The sequence below is a fragment of the Corvus kubaryi genome, unplaced genomic scaffold (assembly GCF_017639235.1).
Source record: "Corvus kubaryi isolate FWS band 111438036 unplaced genomic scaffold, C.kubaryi_AGA036_p1.0 split3-73, whole genome shotgun sequence".
In the NCBI taxonomy this organism is placed as follows: Eukaryota; Metazoa; Chordata; class Aves; order Passeriformes; family Corvidae; genus Corvus; species Corvus kubaryi.
Window position 1 is genome coordinate 12,572,096 of NW_024582091.1, and position 15,107 is coordinate 12,587,202.

Sequence of the window (15,107 nt, forward strand, 5' to 3'; positions counted from 1 at the left end):
TTTGAATTTCAAAGAATTTGTTCATTCATTTGGCTAGCTGTGAAATACAGATCTGTATGTGCAGTGTAGTCACCAATTTCTGTCAGCAGATGGGCATGATGACATCTAATGCTGAAAAGCAGTATCCTGGGGAGTTCACACTTTTTGCAGGAGTTTGTTCACAGGACAGTTTCCTGTAGTGTTAATCTTTTGAGGATGAATGTCAGTTTCTCGTAGATCTCATATGTCTGTAATCAATAGAATTTTAAACTCTAAAATTTTGAATTTGATGTTTTTCTTTAACATTTTTATATGTAATTCCCATTTCTACTTAAGGTAATTGTTTGGGATAAAAAAGATTGAGATGCATTTTGAAAGATTAAATTTACTGTTATTTCTCTTTAGTTTCAGGCACTGCATTCTGTATCACAAACGCTGGGTTTGCTGGGAAGGAACAACATACTAAGAAATTCTTTAATATCGCTTCTCCTATTGGAAGTCCGTCAGTTTGCTGAGCAGTTGTTGCAGGCTCACCAGGTGCTGTCATCTTTTCTTTTTGAGAAAGACCAAAGAGTGGTGGTGGGGAGTGTTTTGGCTGTATTTATTTGTATATGTAAAAAAATATTTGTATATGTAAAAAAAGTATCATTCTATAGAATGTAGATTTACAGACCCAGATAATGCTAGGAACTACCTTAAACAGCAGATTCAAAACAAGAGGCATAAAGTAAGAGAAAATTCCATATGGAAAGGTAAAATTATCAGACTGTATAAGAAATTGACTGTATAGGTTTTTAGATCATACTATACAATTTGCAAAATACTTGAAATAATGAGTTAGAACACTTAGGACAATGTAAAAATTACTGACTTTGCAGGCAATACAACTTTGGTATTCAGCTGAACACACAATCAGCTTCAATATTCTCTCTCTAGCTCATGCAAAACTGGAAAGTCAGCTGCTATATTTCAGAATCAGATTTAATGTTTCACATTATTATTTAAATTTATTAATTTTCATGATGCAAAACTTATCCAACACATAATATTGTATTTAGTTTGTTACGATAAGTAGGAGGTAAAAATCAGAATAGAACTGTTGGTAAAATTTATTCTTAAGTTAAATTTTTTTCCGGTAAACTATAGAGGAGAGAGAGAGAGAGAGAGAGAGAATGGAAGTTTTTTAACATTTGAAAAAGAGATGTATGAAATAACTAGGGGTTTCATAGGTTTTTCATGTATTCGTATGTGTTGGTATGTATTTTATGCAAAGTGTTCAGCTTCACTTAGGATTGCAACTTGAATTTGCACTATCCTGAGAACTGTTTATTTGGTGGAAAATAAATTTATTGATACATATTGAAAACATTCACCATAGATATATTTTGCAGTGGTCTAATCTAACAAAAGACTTAAGTGTTGCTCAAGCAGTCTTAACTTTATTTTTTTTCTTTCTAGGATATGATACAGTAGTAAGTTTGGACTGTTGGAGAGGGAATATGTAATTTCCAACACAAATTTCTAGTATGTTTGAATCATATTCTGGAAATGCCAGTTTTGAAAGAATTAGACAATAAGCTGTGTCTTATTTTAGGTCACTGTTAGCATACAAGACTTGTTGATGGCAACCAAAAGTCAACAGACTTCTAACAATTGTAGGGATAGGGAAGTGTGTAATTAAAAACAATAATTTTTTTTTAAGTTTGAAACAGGTGTTCATTTTTAACATTATTAAATCTCACCTGTTTAACAGAATTACTCATCTTTCCTTTCAGAGTTTTGCCAGTGGCAACACAGAACCTTTCAGTGCTCCACAATGGTGTCAAGCTCATACTGAACATTGCACTTTGTTGAGCTAGTTACTATGGAACTGCTTACCTTTGCCAGACTGTAATTATTTTTATTGCTCATATTTGGCAAAGCCTCGGGAGCTGGGCATCTGTCAATCTGTAGCAAACACTTTGTAGGACTTTGAAAAGCTGCAGTACATTAAGGAAAGTAACTGAAGTTCTGGTTTGCTTAGCTTGCGGTGAAGTCAATGTTTTTAAAGTTCATGCATTCTTTCATTTAGTCCAAAAAGATGTATTGTGTTCATTTACAAACCCTCATATATTGTGCATGTGATAATATTCGGGAAGTATATCACAATAGGACTCTAATTCTGATGGCCTGATTTACAGATTTGCTTCTAAATGTTTCTGAATTTGTGTAGCATGACTTCTGGTAGGTACGATTCTAAAAATACTTCCAAAGTATTTTTTCTTGTTTTATAATCAAATCTGATGATACTATATCAGTTTGAAATAAACAAAATGCCAGCTTAAAAAAACCTCTTCATAAATACTTAAATTAGAATTTGCAGAAAGATAATTCTTCATGTAATCAAACTTCATTATCTGACAAGTATCCTAATTGGGTTTTGTTACTTAAACAAAACCACTGTTAATTGCAAAGGGTGTGTCCCATTTAAAACAATCAAATTAGAGACTCTGAACTGTAGTTATGATTAGAGGTGTAGAAATACCTGAGGTTTGTTTTGCTTCGTTGTTAGTTTCTTTTGTTGTTGTTGTTGCTGTTGTCGGCAGATAGGAGAAATAAAGAATTATCTAAGGTATGTATTCAGGTTAGTTTGCAATTAACTTTTGAGCATTTGATGGAAAACAGAAATTGAAAAAATAGCTTATTTATAGTAATAATTTTTTTTAAATTGAAGATGTTTTTCAACACTGATGTGGATTAAAAACAAAATTCCTTTTAATTTTTCTAAATGAATCATCTAGATAGCTCAACATTTCTGTTTTAATTTCCTCATTGAAACTTGAGCTAAGTTCCAAATAGTTTGTCAAATGCATGAATTCAAGAATATGCAGCTTTATATTCCATCACGTCTTCAGTAGGAAGTGTGCTAAGCTCAACCCCCTGCAGGCTTGTGTATACATTTTCGACAAATATTGAAAATTTTTTACTTTAGAATTCTGTCTGATTTTACAGAGTTTTTAACTGTGTCCTCTTAGAACAAGCTTATCAGTTTATGACCCACAGTTTTAAAGCGCTATCTATGCCCCATGCTTTTCAAATTAAAAAATTAGGTTGTATATAGTAGAGTGTTTCTAATAAACCACAGCAAAAAAGTACAGCAATTACTCTGACTATTTTTATATTGTTGTCTAATATTGTTGGTTAAATCCTTCAATCTTACAATATGGCAACTTTAGGTCAAATACATGAGTAATAAAAATTTTTATACATATTTCCACATATTAACATGGAAAATAAAAGTAATTAAGCAGCAGGTAAAACAGTAGAATTATCCTGATTTTCCACACAGTTAAGATGAATTTTATGTTACAAAACTCTCAAGTAAGTTAGTAGTTTGCCTTAATTCATGTAACTACTTCATCATGGGCTCAAAGTAAAGCTCATACTTAGGTGCTTTTCTGACACCAGCATGCTGAATTCTAGGCAAAAGCATATTAATATAAACTCAATTGGATCTCTTTATTTTTACAGATGTTGTATATGGGCTTTTGAGTTTTATCTATAATAGAAACCTTACATGCTTCATAAATACAATTTATAAGAATACAGTAATTGAACCTTAACTTACTATGAAATAGAAATTTTCTGATCCCTAATTGGATTCCTACTGCAGAACAGATAAAATTGTAAGATACTAAGATTTCAGAGTGATGCTGTGGAAGATGGATTATTTTTAAAATGTTGAGCTCCTCTCCATGGTAGCAGATCTTCCTTTATGATAACTTTCAAAGTCAGAGGGCCAGGAAGGGTAGTTTACTGCCCATTTCTAACCCCCCAAGTGTTAATTCCAAGAACTCTGAAAAAGAAAATTAAAAACTAGAAAATAGATTTTAAAATAAGAAAGACATACTATGAAGTATTGGAAAGCTCTGTTATTCAGTAATTGCTGATGCATAGCTCATCTAGCATTACAGTTTTATATCACGTTACTTTCTATGTACCATTTTTACTTTTTTACAACTTTAAAATAGTTTTATCACAAAAGCTGTACACTGAATAGTTGTTTGTTTAGGGTTTTTTAATCAAAAAACCTAGTTATATGTAATTCTCAATATTATACGTAAGCATTAAGTCCAAATTCAAATGTGGGTGCTGACTTCTCACCTGAAATGAATGACACAGGTAATAAAGGGTGAGATTTATCCTCTTTATTTTAGGTGTATGTAGTAGACCTTGCTGTCCGCTTCTTGTAAAAGTCAACCAAGCAGCTAAAGTTAACTAAAAAATTTGCCAGCATGAAGATAGATAGTTATGCAAGGCTTTGTTGAATGTTACATAAATCCTTGAGAATCAGGCTCATTACAACAAAACAGCTTTGACTCCAAAGAGCCAAAGGAGGTTGACATAAGGTGGGATTTGTCTCACTTGAATTCAGATTTCTATGATGTTTCCATCTGACTTTCTTACTTTACTTTTCAATTGTAGTCAAGGGAGAGGAAAAGTCATTTCTTGTCTAACCTATGCTCTCGTACATAATTATGGTAATTGGCCCTAGAGTTGTTTGCTTCTTTCTTCTGGCTATGAGAAAGGACATTGAAGTTGATAGGCTGAAATGCAGATATTTATAGAATTCCAAAGTTAAAGGATAAAAATCCCATAATATCTCCATGAAAATGTCTTTCTGGATGATCTGGGCCAGAGATGTTATTTCAGGGAAGGCCTAATCCTGCAGTACATTATAACAGGTAGTCATGGATAGGATACTTCTGCCTGTATACTGACAAACTTAAGTGAGTAACATTATTAGATGTTTGGAAAAAGTTCTATTTTAGTTACTGTAATTAATAAGTTAACTTAGTTACCAGTATTCAAATTCTTTTAGTGTACACAAGAGGTTGGTGACTGATGATGATTGATTGTACAGGATTGTGGATTGGAGCTTCTTGTAGATGCATTCAGCTATGGTGTGTCTGATGCATGTGCCTCTAAAGAGGAAGACCTGTAAAAGCAGTGGTCTATGCAGGCAGTATATTGAGGCAGAAAAAGAACAAAGGGGAGCACAAAAGGACTATGATTTTGAGCATTTTCCAAGGTTTTCATTGCTATTCAGCACAGTGTAGCTAACAGATGTGTCACTGGAATGTCAAACTACACAGGAACATTTCTATATGGAAGCAAATGAAGGGCTGAAATATTCCTCTGGCTGGGGGGACTTTTTTTTTCTTAGCTGGCTTGCAAATTACAGACATTTTGAATGTCAAGTTGGACTAGCTCTGTTGGTAATTAGTTCATCAGGGAAAACGGAGTTTTCCTGTAGCTGGGTTCAGCTAGATTATCAAAAGGTTTAAAGTGCTGAGAACTGAGCTAGTAATGTTAGAGCTTCTCCATGCATCCATTCTGTATCCAGTGGTTGCTCTGGGCAGGTGTCACACCCACGACATGCTTTATTCCAAATGCAAGTGTGTCTGATGTGATGTAGAAAATTCTTCAAACAAGCTCCTCTTTCCAACAAGTTTACTTCATTTATGCAGTATGTCTAATCTTTTCAAACATAAGTTTATATGCATTGAAATAAAGGCTTCTTATGGGTTTCTTATTTTAAAAAAGCTATACTATTTTTTCCCAAGTATGGTAGAAAATGGCTAAAATAGTTAATAAGAAAAAACAACTGAGAATATTATGCAGCTAGAGAAGCTAAATACATTTGGCAGTCTACTGTTGTTTGAGGTACTAAAATGGCTATCAAGTAATAGCCATTTATAATTTCTATTGTTGACTTTTTCTGATGCATCAGATTAATAATACTTTACTGAGGTAAAAAAAGAGATTGGTGTTATGTACCCCTTATGAAAATAATTTAAGTTGCATCTGGACATCTATTCATCCTTTTTAAGATGTCATTTCTTTCCTTGTTGTGCTGGTAAGCACAGATTGTAGCATATTTCAAATTGTGAATTGTTAAAGATGCTGCAAAATAGTGCTCTGTGTAATGTAGGGTTAATTTTTATTCCGTGCGACTACTGATGCTACTGATAACAAAGGAAATAATGGATGGATAGAATAATCTGCATTTTTTTCTTACATACCTAGTGTAGAGATACAGATTTGGGAAAATGTAAATGTCTTCCCTGAAAGGCAGGAATGAAACAATCAGTCAAGACTTGGTATATGCTAAACCAGTGCCATACACCTTTGAAGTGTATACCTGTTTTTGCTGCATATGTCATTCCCTATTACAGATTAGATTTTAAGATGCTTACATGTCAGACAGAAGTGGAAGATGACAAATGGTTCATACAGTTTTCTCTTCCCTCTCATATTATCTTGAAATGATAGTATTAAGGAGAAAGGAGTTTAGAAGTATTCCTACGGAGCTAAAAGGTAGCAGGGCTTTGACTACACTTAGGTGCTTTGCAAAATTGAGGATGACATGTAATCAGAAAACCTCAGGTGTGTTTGGGAACAGAAGCAGCAAATATCGATTACATGAGGAGAGCTCTGTCAACTAGAGTATTATTACTCTTAATATCAGTGAATCATGTCGTTCATGGAAAGGTAATACTGGAAAAGGAAAAACGCTTAATTACAGATACCAAAATATATCATCCCTCAAAAAGCTACTAAGTAATATTCCTGGAAATCTTCTTGTTTCAAATTGTGCACAAAATTCAGGCTTAAAAAACCCCAAAAGCCAAAACCCAACAAAACCAAAAATAACATGATTATAAATTAAATAAAATTACCTATTTGAATTTCTGATGCAGTTAAGCTTTCATTACACTTTTTTTTTTTAAATGTGGGTTGGTTCTGCTTTTGCTTCCTTATTCTCAGTGCTAATACTGTCCTTTTCTTACTGCTTTCTTTACAGCTCGTTTAGTTCTTTTGCATGCCTGGAAGCATGCAAAAGGAAAAAGCGTCAGATTTTTGTGGCATATGTGGTATACTTGCTAGTCTGGAAGACAATTTGATTTTTGCTTAAACCTGTGTGTTCAAATAGATAGTTTTAATGTTCTTGTTAAGCTCCCTTCTTCATTGTGCATTCCTGCTTACAGACAATGATTTGCAGAATGGAATGATGTTACAGAAAATTGAGCACCGCTTCCTTAATGCTTTTTGGATATTGCAGTTGTCTATGTGAATAGCATATATACCATATGTGCTCTTAAAAGTTCAATTTCCAGGAAAGGTAACAGATTTTGTTACAGATTTACCTTTGGCTTTTAGTTTTGGAGAATGGTTTAAAGTCTTTATTATGCGTGCTTTTACCACAGTTTCACTAAATGCTTTTTTGGGATACTGTATAAATGCACAGTTCCTGTGTCAGTGGCATTGCGGTCTGTTTGCTGCTTTAGTATTTCATATCTTCATAAAATGGAAAAGGAAAGAGTTGTAGCCCTAGAATTTCTAACTGGGAATTACTGATAAAATGATTTTTTGTTTAAAGAGTAACTACAGCTAATAATTAAAACTGTCTTTAAGACCTTAGATAAATATAGTAAATTGTAAATGGAAACTATGAAATTCTAGATTATACTAGGGTAAAATCATAACTTCATCTTTCTTTCAAAACCTTCTTTTCATTTTACAGGACACATCAATATCTTGGATTTCTTAGCTTTGCACACACTTTCCTCTCTAAACGTGTGTGACAGATCTGTACATAATGACTTAAAACATCAGCTTGCCCCATTGAAACCTCTTTTGTTGATTTTTTTTGGTTTGCTAAAAATGCATTTAAAGCTGTGTTTATCTACTTAGCATTTATACATAACCATTACTATTTTAAAGACTAGGAAGATTTAACTGGTTTGTTTGGTGCTGTCTAAAATGCTCAAGTGCTGCCACCACAGTCAGAAGGAGCTGCTATCCCAAGTTTGGCTCTGAAACGAGCAGAATTTGTCTCTCATGGATTTAACTGATGTAGAAGTTATTAGCAGAGTAGGTTTATATCTGGGATGGAAGGGATTAGCTGCATAGAGTTTGCTTTGCAGCTAAGGTTGGAATTTTGGTTTCCAAGGCTGAGACATGTAGAAGATGAAATCTGGTTCTATAGCGTATTTTAAACTTAGTATATATTTTCGGTGACAGCACTGACCCCTGGCTGGTTAAGACTTGATCTGGCAGGACAGCAAACCACTATTAATTCTGTGCCCAGAGGGAAAAGTGAGTTTCTCAACTGGTGTCAGCAGCAACTCATTCGTTGCTACATTGACAGCATTTCTAGTGTAGATTTAATTCAGGGAGATAGGTTGTGATGAGCTAAAGCTGAACATCTTTATAGAAGGTATCAGAGATGGATTTAAGGTTGTTGTGCTGAGAACTTAGGAATCTGGGGGTTCAATCTGAGGTAGGCACAGATCATGTAGCCTCAGTCCACAACTGATTCAATGGGGCTAATGTATTGGTGAGCCTGAGTAAGTGTCAGAGTGAGCTTATTTGGGCTCATAGCGACTTTGGAGATACAGGAATGGGATACTGGACAAGGTTTGTGGTGAGGGAGAAAGAGAGCAGCAGCTAAGTGTCTTCAGATCTGAGTGTTAGTTATGTGAGTTGCTTGGCTTGGATTTCCAGGATTTGTGCAGCAGAGAACGTTTTGCTGAAGTTGGAGGTGTTCCTGACAGAGAAGCTGAAGTGTGCTCAGGCAGGATATGTGACTTATATGGCTTGATTAGACTAAGGATTAAGACGTTGCTGGTGCAGTCTTGGACTTGTATGAAATGCAGGTAACCAGATACCTCTGCTGAGTTGAACCACATTTGTAAATGCACACATGCAGACATTATCACAGAAGAATTTATGACAGCACAATTTGTCTTGCATGTCTTGTAGAATTATTTCTTTACCGTTGTAGTATACATTTGAAATGCATGTAGCACCAACATTACAGAACTTAAAGTAGTTTTAGAAAATAACCTTCTTGTATCCACTCCAGTTTAGCTTCCCGTATATAAGAATGGATTATTTTCACTTGATTCCAATAGCAATTCACATAGGAAGAAGTCAAATGCATAGAGCAGGAAAATGAGAAAAGTCAAAGAAAAATGTATGTGTATATCTCCTTTCTCATAGACAATGGCATGCCGGGTTCCATGATTATAGTGCAGACTTTGAAGATGTAGCTTGTATGTTTTGAATTTCTTGGCATCTGTCATTCCTGGAACGGAGTTGGCAAAGCGCAATTAAACCTCTGGGTGTATTGTCTTGAAACAAGATCATTTGGGCTCTATTTCATCTTTAATTAATCCTTTCATTAAAAGTTAGTACTAGTGTCTCTTGAGGTTTCAGATTATTAAACTTCCAGCTGAACTTGCAGTTTTCAAGAAGTCTTTGTGGAGCCTTATCATTTAATCAAAGCTCATACTAAGCCTAGCTACAGCATTTAACACAGAATACTACAGTGAATTGTGTATGATAAATATGAGAGAGTGGAGTGAGAGAGTTAAAAATTTAAGTAGTATTTCTGCCTATTGGAATAAATTATAAAAGAACTTACTTTACAGTAACTGAATAAGTCAACCATTTTGAGTAATTCCTACACAATTTGATTATGTTAACTATGATTCAGTCCTGTTGATTAACTTAAACAGAGTGAATTCATTGAATGATTGTAGAATTATGGAATGGAAAAGGTTGGAAACAACATCTGGAGATGATCTAGTGTAACAACCTGCTCAAAGCATTTTTTGCACTCCATTTGTGGCAACCCAGGATTTCTCTTGTCCAGTTTCTCCAGCCTTTTGAGGTCATTCTGAATGATAGCACAATCGTCAGGTATGTTCATCTCTTCTGCTGTTGTATCATCTCTGAACCTGCTGCGTTTAATAAATTTTCTAGAAGCGAGATTATAGTTGCAAATTAGTTGAGTTCCTAAAAGAAAAGATGTTAAATCATATAGAGACAAGTAATTTTTCTGCCTACAAAGGAGTAATACTATTCAGGAAAGCTTATAGGAGCTTCAGTAACACTCTAGGAGTTACAAACCAGTGAATATAATATTTAGCAGTTTGTGGGAACATAAGGTGAATATTGAGACATGCTCTGAAACTCCTCATTTTTCTCAAACATCCTGTAGAAAACTCTTCATGTACCTAAGAAACCTGGAGGATAGCACATAACCCACTAAGTTAGCCCTTAGTCTTCCAGAGCTGAAAGATATTTCAGAGGGACCTTAAATAACAGCTAGAACTAACGATATTTAACTATGTTCCATATCTTTGCTGTTGTTATTTTTAAATTATTTTAATGAAGGAAGCAGTTTCAAGGAAAGCAACACATTAGCTTCTCTATCTGTTTAATTTAGAACTTGCCTGATTTTAAGAAGGCTCTTGAATAACTTGAGCAAGCTAGAAAAATTATATATCTAGAAACTGTAGTACTTGGATCTTTTAGGAGCTGTTTTGTTTCGTATTTGGATATGTAGTTTAGTTGGGAAGCCTGCAGCTTATATGGTAAGCTTGCTGAGCCTTTCTTTTTGTCCACTCATGTCAGAGAACATACATTCTTTTTGCTTCTGGGGGAGGTAAAGTGCTGCTGATTTGGCCATGCAGAGGGAACAGGGAAATAACCAAGGTTTACTGAGAACTCAAATTACATCTAGAGCAGTGCTTGCCACAAGCAGGAGTCATCAACGTGGTGATTCTTCACTTCGATTAATCTCTCTTCTGTGTCCATCTAGATTCTCATTGTATTCTCATTGTCTAGTCACTCCTGTCTGCTACTACTGTGTTACTGCTAGGTCTTTGATGTTATCACACCTCCCTTCCAGCCACCTAAACACCATCACAGTTACTTTCCTTTTATTTCTCAGACCTGTTTACATACCAAACCTTGTCTGTCTTTCACAGACTCTTAGCTCCAGAGTAGACAGGAGAAGGTAACAACAGAAGTCTGGGGCTGAAGAGGGCAAGGCGCTTTTAAGCCTGAAAACACTTTCTCACTGAAAATAAGTAATTCTAGATAATTGGTATGTTTTTCTCAAAACTGTATGGTGTATAATTCCAGTTGGTATTTCCAATATTGATAGCAAAATTAGGCTAGTGAGGTGTGCTTCTGTCAGATAAATGCTGTGTTGTTGAAAGACATTATTGTACCGTCTGCTGAAAACAGAATACATTTTCAGGTATAATGTGAAAAGAATACTTTTCTCTCATGGTAACAAGATAAAAGAATCAATTCTCACACAGTAAAATTCACCCACACCATAGATCAGGTAAATGATAGTGTTTTCTATCATAAGAGCTTTTTTTCAATTTGTAAGTTTGGAAAATGTCTACCATTCAGACTGAAACTTTTTTTCTGCAGATTTCTTTCTCAGGCCATTTCTGTATGTGAAGAGGAAGACATGAGTGTCCACAGTTTTCACAGAAGCCAGCATGGGCTTTGCTTTGAATTTATGCATTTCTGTGTGAGAGCAGACATTGTAAAATCATGTCCTAGACAGCCAAGAATGGATTAGCAGCTACACTGAGTATTTAAAAGATTCTTTCTTAAAAGTAGGAAAGCATTACCTCACTCTAAAAGCATTTATGAAGTTAAAGTAATATTTGTGGTATGTGTGGGATTATAGCAATGATTGCCATAAAAAAAAAGACAGTATTCTGTATTCAGAGCAGAGACTGAATACTACACCTTTCATGCCTATGCATATAACAAGAACAGAAAAAATACTGAATAATATTTCTTCTAATTGAGCATCATCCATTCTCTATAGTAACAGAAGCAAGAACCTTTTTCAAAAGGAAAAACAAACCAAAAAAAGCAAACCACAGCCAAACACCTGTAGGTATAAAAGAAACAAATTAGGCTTGTAGTGTCATTATGTGGATTTAAAATTGCCATTCCTAGTAAAAACAGGGAGCTAGTAGTACATTAAGAAACTATATAAAATAAAATCATTATTTGCAATATTAAAGAACATAGTCTGAATCATAGACCTTAATTTCCTCAGGTTTTATGATTCTGCTAGTGAATGCTTTGGCCAACCTTTGGAATGTGTCCGACTAATTTATTCTGTATGGTGGTTGCTCAAGAATTTCTCAATTTTAGCTTGGAAGAAGAATCTACTTAACTTCGAGTGTCTGAATTTAATTAATTAGAAGTTTGTACCTATGTTTTCTGTCTGTAACGCAGGAGCCAATTCCAGTCTGTAGTTTAAGATACAGTTTTCCATGGTCACAGGTTCTTAAAATTATTATCATGTGAAAGACAGCTCTTTCTAAACTATACCTGTCTGTTTCACTTGAGTGTAGATACCATTATACAAAAAGTAGAGGAAGTTAACTTTCAGGGAAAGCATAAAGTTACTGGGATTCTCCTTATTCATGATTTAAGACTAACAAAAAGGAAGAGGGTTTCTGCTCCCCTAATGGCTTTAGAGAGTCACATGAGAATTAAACTGCTTACAGAATTATCTTTTTTATGGAATAATATTTTGTTATTTGCTATACAGCATTACTAATCACCTTTAGAGTGTAACTTTTGAAATCATGGAAGAATTATTAATATATTTCTCAAAATTTTTCTGTTTTCTACGGATAATGTTGCTAAATAGCCAAGCAGTAAAGGGTGGTTTGTGATGAGGACTGTGAAATGTTGCCCAATATTCATTATAATTGTAGTGTAATATTCATTATAATTTTTATTATAATTCATTATAATTGTGCTAGTATATAACTAGGCAACATATGATATTTGAGAAAGAGTTGATCAAAATGTCAAAAATAAATTATGATTACTGAAAAAAACCCTATTATTGGTAGTTTGTGGTTTGGGGTTTTTTTTAAAGTTTTGCATCTATTTAAAAATACAATGAATCCTAAAATAGAGCATTTACATATTTTTATAGGTATTCTTCATGGGATTCTTTGTGTGCATGTTTGATGTGTTTAGAGGCATTGTTGACAAAATGTCAGTTTCCATAAAATAACCTGGAAAAAGAGAGAGCTGATGGGAAAGAGCAGTTGTAATTGTCTTCCAGAACATGAAAAGTTGTTACACAAGGAGTAATCCTTTTGTGTACTGGAGTGAACAAGAAGAAACATACCTGGTGATCAAGGTTAGCTATCAGACCTACTGAAGTATCAATATACATTGATGGTGAGCATCTTTTGGAGGTGACGTAAGTGTATTTGGACCTACCTCAAGGTGAGGGGTGGTATTAAACACTTCAGCACCTTTTCAGCCATATATCTGAACTCTTAAACTCCTATTTATGTATTACATTAACATTGATAATTGTGGTCAAAATTTTCATAGAGGGGGGGAAAGGAGGCAAAATTCCACTGCAGATTTCCAATGCTTCTGAGTTCTAGAAGAAATTGAAATACTATTTAACTAACAATGTGAATGCTAGTTTTGGGGAGATTGGATAATAAGGATGTAATAATTAATGCTAGTAAGTCAGGAAAGAGGCTTTACAGAAAATTTACAAAATTTGACACATCTTAGAAAATTACTAACACATCACAGAGTCAGGAATTCAAACTGCAGGAGGTTAAAACTCTCTTCTTCAGGCAGTAATAAAAATTCAGGATGTAGATTAGATGTCTCCTGGCAGGCACTTTAAACAGGTAATTTTTGCACAGAAGTGACTGGTTTGCATCAGAGGAAGCCTTTTTGGGATTTCATGTTTGGAGTCCTGTGAATTCTGTGTTTCTCAGACAGATGACTTCTGGTGTCCCTGTTTATATTCAGTATTCACTGTAACATCTGTCTATAATACAATTTATCTCTAAAGGTGGAGGAAATGGTAATCTTAAGAGAGGGCTTGAATACTGGGAGAAGAAGGTAGCTGAAGACTGGACTGCCCTGTTGATCGAGACATTAGAGTGTTGTGCACAGTTAAATGTAAGGATCTGAGTAATGAGTAGATTACAGCTGTGTTCACTTGGATAGTGTTTCAAGGAATATGGACTGTTCTGGGTGGTTTTATGCTAATGACAAAATTAGTAATACTCAATTTAAAAAAAAGTAATGCTTTTCTCATTTTTAAATATGTCCATCGTAAGAGCTGTTCTTCAAAATGTATTTTAGCATACATTTCAATTCCAGAACTTACTTCTTAACGTCCTTGCAAAATATTTTAAATTCATTTGAAAGTTAAAATATATTATTGATTCATGGATTCTGAGGTAAGAGGGAGTCATTTAGTCCAAACGCCTTTCTACACAGGCAATAGATCTTTCCAGATGCTAAATTTAAGAATGTGTTATTAATACATCAAATCTGAAAGCTGTTACTGATTCTGTTCATTGTTTACAATTATTATTCTCCTCATTCTTTAATAATAGCTTATAAGTTTTGGCTTTCTTTATCTGAATTTTACTGCATAAAATTAAGTAACATCTATTAAAAAACTTTAAAAAAAGCAAAACCCAACAAAAAAAATTCCCTGATCAAAATTGATAAAATATGCTGAAATAGTATTGCAGCTGCATAAGGTTATATTTTTATATATATATATATATATATATATATAAAGTATAATTGTATAGTAAGTTAGAGAAATTATGAATGAAATGCAGGCAATTTTCCAACCAGGTTTACGTTGAATCCACTCAAATTAATAGCATTGACTAAATATTGTTTTGTTTTGTAATTTAGTATCTGTTTGTTAAAATATTTATTTGAGGAAGAAATCCATCTGTGGGAAACTAAATTTTTCGTAGAACTCATGGTCTAATAGTAATTCTGTATAGTACTTAATTCAAAATTTAAAGACCAGATCCAGAGCCTGTTGCAATCACTAGAGGACTCCATTTTTCAGTGAAATTATATTAAATGCTTGGATTTATACTATGATAACATTATATAGTTGCTGAGTTTGGGTACTCTTGAAATAATAGAATTAAATTAGAATTAATAATATTTAAGACAAGAATCAGGAATTTGTTCATGTGAGTTTAATTGAGTTTCCTTTTATCTAGTGATTTATAATTTTTGCTTCTTCTTCGCATAGCCCTTAGTTTGTATCACTAATTTTTATTATGGCCCTATGTAAGGCATGATTTCATCATTTTTTGTTGTTTATGAAGCAAGCTATTACAAAATGCTACCTGTACTTATCAGTCATGTCTGCCCTGGTTGTTTCTTTTGCCTGATACTCTGAAACATGATTCTCTCCTCTGTCTCCTCATTCACAAAGTGTACCA

At 34.0% G+C, this 15,107-nt stretch overlaps 1 protein-coding gene across 5 annotated transcripts in view; it reads left to right on the plus strand.

Moving 5' to 3' along the window:
• MEI4 (meiotic double-stranded break formation protein 4) overlaps positions 1-15,107 on the plus strand; it is an 86,109-nt gene that overhangs the window by 35,336 nt on the left and 35,666 nt on the right. For all 5 annotated transcript variants that reach the window (XR_006014196.1, XM_042017048.1, XM_042017046.1 and 2 more), the window contains exon 4: positions 385-516. Coding sequence is in view for 4 of the 5 variants with exons in the window: in XM_042017048.1 (XP_041872982.1) it covers positions 385-516 (132 nt within the window). In the remaining variant the exon portion in view is untranslated. The remainder of the gene's footprint in view (positions 1-384; positions 517-15,107) is intronic.